This window comes from Dasypus novemcinctus, chromosome 3 (assembly GCF_030445035.2).
Source record: "Dasypus novemcinctus isolate mDasNov1 chromosome 3, mDasNov1.1.hap2, whole genome shotgun sequence".
NCBI classification, from domain to species: Eukaryota; Metazoa; Chordata; class Mammalia; order Cingulata; family Dasypodidae; genus Dasypus; species Dasypus novemcinctus.
In genome coordinates, this window is record NC_080675.1 from 97,748,161 (window position 1) to 97,755,323 (window position 7,163).

The window sequence follows — 7,163 nt, forward strand, 5'->3', positions numbered from 1 at the left end:
GTCTTAGTTTCTTCTTCTGTAGAATGGGAACATGGGTGGAATTTATTGCACATAATTCTAGGATCATTGACATGTTTAATATATCCTGGACTATAAGAATTTTCCCAGAGTTTACTGTATTATTAAAACTGGTTAATCCACTTTGGAAGTTAGGGACTGAAGATAAATAGGATAAACCCATTTTATTAAAAAAATATTAAATAGCAAATATTTTTACCCCAAAGCCTCCATTACCTTCTGTCTTTTGAACTAAAGAACTTCATTCACCAGTACCATTTTCAACCATAAAATTCTATCATTTTTACAATGTACAGGATATATATATATAGGGCACAATATCATGTGCTTTTGTATTTCTTAGAGACTGGGAAAGAATGCACTCTTTCTTAGAATACATGAATGTTTTGGGGGAAGGAAAACAATTAAATATTTATATTTGACAAAAGTCAGATATTCTAAATATAAGTGCTTGTATTCTAAAATGTTGAGTATGGGTTTGATAATGCCCTGTTATAAATATTATGTTGAGTGAGGATCACTTAACTATGGCCAGAATTCAGTGACTGCTGAGGTTGATAACAGAAATAGTTCTGCTATAAACTAATGTTGATTTCCTGCAATTGCATCACTGTGTTGACCAATCAAGTGAGGTGAGTAGATGCTGAACAAGTATTTTATCTTTGTGCAAGAGAAATCAAGGGGTATGGTCAGTCTTCCTAGACTTAAAGATACGGCTTCTTACTTTCCTCATGGAATCCTTGACATCTTTATTTCTGAGGGTATAGATCACTGGATTCAAGAGGGGAGTGAAAATGGTATAGAATACTGAGAGTACTTTGTCTATTGGGAAATTTGTGAAAGGCCATACATAGATGAAAATGCATGGGCCAAAGAAAAGGGTCACAACAGTGAAATGGGCACTGCAAGTGGAGAGGGCTTTGGAAGAACCACCAGAAGAACGCTGCCGAACGGTGACCAGGATGATAGTGTAGGAGATCACCAAAAGGATGAAGCATACCAGGGCGATCATGCCACTAGTTGAGATCATGAACACCCCCAGAATGTAGGTGTCTACACAGGCGAGTTTAATCACCAAGGGGAGGTCACAAAAGAAACTGTCTACTTCATTGGGACCACAGAAGGGCAAATTCACAGTAAATGCTAACTGACTCATAGCATGGAAGACACCAACTACCCAGGAAAGTGCCACAAGCCCAATACACATTCTCCGGCTCATAATGTTTAAATAACGTAGAGGTTTACATATTGCAACATACCTGTCAAAGGACATAGAGATCAGCAATACAATCTCAGCACCTCCTAAGAGATGCAGGAAGAATATCTGGGTGATGCAGCCTTCAAAAGAGATGGTTTTGTGCTCACTGAGGAAGTCTGCAATCATTTTGGGGGTGGCAAAGGAGGCCAGAGACATGTCAATGAAGGACAGATTGCCCAGCAAGAAGTACATGGGGGCATGAAGGCGTGGCTCTGACATGATGGTGAGCATAATAAGGAGGTTCCCCAGCACAGTGGCTGCATAGACTATGGAAAAAAATAGGAAATAGAAGATCTGGAGTTCCCAAGAACTGGAGAGACCCTGTAGTAGGAATTCAGTTACCACTGACTGATTGCCCCAGGCCATTTACTTAGATTTCAGAGTCAGGAACTCCTGCATTTCCAGAAGAGAGGGTAACTAGGAAAGAATACAGTGAACAAAAGCAAAGTGAGATCTTTTGCATAGAACGATTTGGTATCAGCCCATCACTGGAGCATTCCCTGATATATTATCCCTGCCCTACTAATGGTGAACAAATATTTCCTCCAATGGACTTTATGGATACTTTAAATGATTCAATTCAAGATTAATTCTTAGAAATTAGCAATTCGTCTTACAAATAAAAGGCAAAAATATTCATAAAAAGGAATAAAAATTAAGCTATTTGAATATATACTCTTCAGCTTTTGAAGGAGTTTTAAAAATTTCACATCTAGCTGTCATCCAGTTGTAAAGGGGCATTGAATGTCAACCTTTTGTAAAACATCGTGGTGACTGTGAAAGACAAGTGAAGTATGTTTGAAAATCATGATTAATTATTAGTGAGAACAGGATGGTGTAAAGGAATGTAGGCACTGGATCTCTTGCAGTGGGTGAGAAAAAAGAGTAGAACATGAAGGGAGGGAAAATGACTACAAAGAAGCATCATCTGTTTCCATTTTTAAATGGGATTCCATATTTCATTTTCTAGAACAAAAATAAAATAGCCTTATTTTTTCCTTGGTTCTTCATTTCATAGTTATGCAGACATTCTGAATGCCCCTTGCCCTATATCACCAAGACCGTGCATTTTTAAAAGACTGATATGCATGATGTGGTTCGAGCCTGAGAGCTTCATATTTTTCCATGCATATTTTAAACTTAAAATCTCTGTTAAATACCATGTTGCTAGGAGCCAGATATTTTTACTGCTCCATTTTATATACTTTCACAAAAGCAGTTTAAAACAGAAGACTCTTGTTTCCAAAGTTTACTTGGAACAAATAGAAGAGAGAATTATATAGACTAAGATAATGATAACGGTGAGTCTTGAATGATGTATACATGAAATCCATGTCAAAACCCCTTCCATCTTGCCACTAAACCATTTTTTTCTATTCTTTCTCAAAACTCTGCAATAAATACATACCTCTTAATAAATTGTCCCAAGACTAAACTGCATTTATACATGCACTACTCTAATTTTTTGTTCTGAAGTTTGGTGCCCTTTCTTTGACTCCACATAAATCTTCTGAGTACCCAGCCCAGAAATGATTTTATCATTTGTTTCTGTACTCACGTACCTGATATTGAAGTGGATGTCTCCAGTACAGCTCTCACTTAAATTGGAGTGGCAGAAATGACAGTAGCCTGAGACTCAGAAAATGTGGATTTAAAGCTTGTCCTTTTTGTGTGAAAATGGGTAAGTTTACTGAATGAATTGGTGCCTCACAAACTTATTGTATAAAATGAGTGAGTTTACCTAGATGATATTCCATTACTCAACTAATCCTTGAAAGCAGTGGCACTTCTCCAGAGTGCACTTAATTCAAACTTATACCTAATTTCTGGGAAAAGAAGGCTCACAGTCCTTGGGATGTTTGTATTTATAATGTCTGTGTTGAGATCAATTGATTCAGTGATTTGTATGGCATGAAAAAGACCACTTGCTGCTTAGGGAATAAACTAATATTTAAGTTGCAGAGGGAGTTATTAAAACAGTCAAGTTGATTTGGTCAGAGTTAAAAATGGAGTAAAAAATGTTATAATTGCTCTTAAGTGTTTTTTAGGTGCAGGACATGGATGGATGGAATGGAGGGAGATGTACAGAATCACCTTTGTCTTGGACCATAGCAAAAATGATATAAATAAGATATATTATTTCACTTGTGGAGCTGCAAATAGTGTATCTCAGTTCCTTTCTTAATGAGTGAAAACAGGCCTGAGAATCTTTTGGAGAAAAATTCATGAAGTAAATAATGGTCAAGAAACGTTTGAGGCTTTAACTTTTGTCATATTCACTTGAATTGTTATGAATTAAGGGAAGAAAAAAGAAATAGAAAATGAAATAGTATCAGATTTTAAAACTCTGAGCATGCAAAGGATGTTAAGAAATCATCAACTCTTTAATTAAAATCTCCTCAAAATCCAGAATAACAACTGAGAAAATTTAGATACAAACCATATTGAAATATTTCTCTGTTAACAAGAATTTTTCAAATATTTAACTTGGGCCTAGCTTGTACTCATAAGGTAAAAAGAAATAACTTGAGGAAACTGCATTACATGCAATAGGTGTCATATAAATACAATTGGAAGTCTGAGTTTACATCACAGTGCCAGACTTTACTATATGAACCTGAGCATGTTACTATATTATCACCCTGAGTCTTAATGGAAGTTATAAAACATTATCAGATCCTCATAATAAATATTTAATGAGATACATATCTGTAAGTACCAAGGATACTATCTGACAAGTAGTGGTATTTAATAAATACTAGTTATTACCTTTACTTCTCTATAGGAGAAATCTAGATTTTTCACTTATGGTGTTCTGAAGGACTCAAGTTAATCTAGATTTATTTTCTTTCTCTAACTGAAAGCTGAGATGTCTAAACTATCATCTACTATTTTCCCCATTTTTTGCCCTCTCTACTGGTCTGTTCATGTCTCCTTTGCCTTACTCCCTGAAAAATTCCCTAGATACCATTTGGCTTACCTCTACTTTTTGATTTTGTCAACCAGAAATCTAAAGGGGATCTACAGACCCAGATTAGACCTGTTTTCACCCTTGAAAATACTCAAGGCATCTCATAGAGGTCTCCTTAGAACTATGACCTTAAGAGAAATGAGTTCTTTGTGATACTGTACTGTGGTGTTATGGCAAAGCCTTTTTGCTGGCATGTTTCTCAGCAGAAAATACAAAACCATTTTTTGATATTTTCCCCAATTTACCATCTCAGATTATGTGAGAAATATCAACCAATGGAATTGCCCAAGAGAATGATAATAGTAATCTAAAAATTAGAAAAGGTAAAACTATATATTTTTGCAGAAAATTTTATTATTAAGAATTTATTAAAGTAATCATTTATAAAATTAACCTTTAAACTTCTGTGAAGATGGTAGACTAAAAAGACAAGGGACTCTCTTCTCTCCAGAAAAATAGGGAGAGGATAGGCAGAAATGGCCTGGAAAAAATATTCTAGGGTTTAGAACACCAGGGGAAGACTGGACACCACCCAGAAGAGAGAGAGGCAAAAGGAAAAGAATCATGACAGCAAAACTGTGAGATAAAAGCCATATCTGCTGTCATCCTCCTCCACCTTTTAGATATTTTAGAATTCTCAGGCCTCAGGGGAAACACAAAGAGGTCCCCAGGGACCCGCCTCCCCAGAAAAAATGAGAGAGGAAGTCTAAGGCTGACTCAGCTTTTCACCTACAAATTTGGTCTGCTGTGTCCCAGCAGCCCTTCCAGGCTGGGTGGGGCTGCACATTTTTTGCCTTGGAAGCAGCAGACAGGGGCCTTAAAGAGATCTGACACTCTTACTCTCCCTCTTTACTGACCAGGGATGGCTGTTGAGGATGCAGATGGGGTGGACTTATTTCCTACCTGGGAAAATGAAGGAACTTCCAGCAAAGATTGGAGAACTGCCTCTGAAAAAGATTGAATTATGAGGCTCTTAGCCCTCAGGCAGGATCCTCTATCACATTCATCTGGCCCATGTTGCAGCAACCACATTCTGACTAGGCATTGAACTGATAGGGCTGCCAAAGACCACTATCTTCTGGCAGAGGAAGGAAGTGCATGTGAGGAAATGAAATAAGAGAGGCTTTTTCTGGCCTTTACAGTCTCCCTCCCCAAGGCCCTAGGAAGCAGGTCTGCACCGCATTACTGGGTCCAGGTCCTAGATTTGAGCAACTAACAAGGACAGTCCTAAAGACCCAGAACAACTTGTACCAAGAATCAAAGAACAGCAGTTACACACAGCCTCCTGCCACTAAATCCCTATGAAAGAGAGAAATTGAGCATCAGAGTAAACTTATCACCCTAATCAGAAGCCTAGACAACAGTAAAATAATTACAAGCCATACTAATAAAATGGGAGAAATGGTCCAAGAAAAGGAATATATCAAAGTCCAAGAAGATACACAGGATTTGAGACAACTAATCACCAAGATGCACACAAATTTCTGAAATCAAATTAATGAGTTGAAAGAAAGTATGGTTAAAGAGATTAAGGATATCAAAGAGACTGAAGGAGTAGATGTGGCTCCAGCAGTTGTTCGCCCACCTCCCACACGGGAGGTTCAAGTTCAGTTCCAGTGCCTCTTAAACAAAACAAACAAATAAATAAGAAGTACAAAATTGAGCGAACAATGAGCAAAAACAAGCAAACAACAAGCAAAACAAGCAAACAGTGAGCAAGCAAATGCACAAAGAGCAAGCAAACAAATGAGCAAACAAGGAGCGAACAATGAACAGAACATTGAGCAAAACAATAAGCAAAACAATAAGCAAACAGATGAGGGGGTCAACTAAGAGGAGCCGATATGGCTCAGTGGTTTAGTGCCAGCCTCATGCTTACGAGGTCAATATCCAGTCCTGGGATCTCAAAAAAGAAAAAGAAACTGAGCAAGCACAAAGAAGAATTTGAAATCCTGAATAGAAATTTTCTAGAGCTCATGAGAATGACAGACATGATAGGTGAGATCAAAAACATGTTAGAGGCATATAACAGCAGAATCCAAATGATAGAATAAAGAATAAGTGATACAGAAGACAAAAAACCTGAAAGTGAAGAGAGAAAATAACAGAGAGAGAGAAAAGAATGGAAAAAATTGAGCAAAATCTCAGGGAGTTGACTGATAACATGAAATACAACAACATATATGTCAGAAGAGGAAGAGAAGGGAAAAGGGACAGAGTATTTGAGGAAAGAAGAGCTGAAAAATTTCCTAACTCCTATGAAAGAAATGAACTTACATGTTGAAAAAGTGCAGCATACCTCAATCAGAATAAATGTGAATAAACTTCCTCCAAGACACATACTACTCAAATTTCAAAGATAAAGAGAGAATTCTGAGAGCAACAAACCATCACATACAAGGACACTCAATAAGACTTAGTGCAGATAACTTATCAGGAACCATAAGGCAAGAAGACAGTGGTATGATACAGTGAGTCTGCTGAAAAAGAAAAACTGCCAGCCAAGAAATCATTATCCAGCAAAACTGTCCTTCACATATGAAGATGAGTTTAAAATATTCACAAAAAAACAGAAACTGAGAGAGTTCCTTAAAAAATCCACCACTGCAAGAAATATTAAAGGAAACCTTAGAGCCTGAAAGAAAATGACAGGAGAGAGAAGCCTGGAGGACAGTATAGAAGAAAGAATAGCAGAAAGGATGAGCAAAAGAGTAATAAGACTAAAATAAGATATGACACAAAAAACAAAAAATAAAATGATGGAAGTAAATAGTGCACTAACATTAATACCACTGAATAAGAATGGATTAAATTACTCAATCAAAAGATATAGGCTGATAGAATGGATAAAAAAACATGACCCATCCATATGCTGCCTTCAAGAGATTCCCCTTACATCCAAGGATACAAACCAGC

The 7,163-nt window shown here is 37.1% G+C and overlaps 1 protein-coding gene across 1 annotated transcript; it reads right to left on the bottom strand.

The window, feature by feature from the left end:
* Positions 1-694: 694 nt before the first annotated feature.
* Positions 695-1,642, bottom strand: LOC101413550 (olfactory receptor 4K3). Its single transcript, XM_004482676.3, has one exon. The coding sequence runs from the start codon at positions 1,640-1,642 to the stop codon at positions 695-697; it is 948 nt and encodes a 315-aa protein (XP_004482733.1).
* Between the last annotated feature and the right edge of the window lie 5,521 nt (positions 1,643-7,163).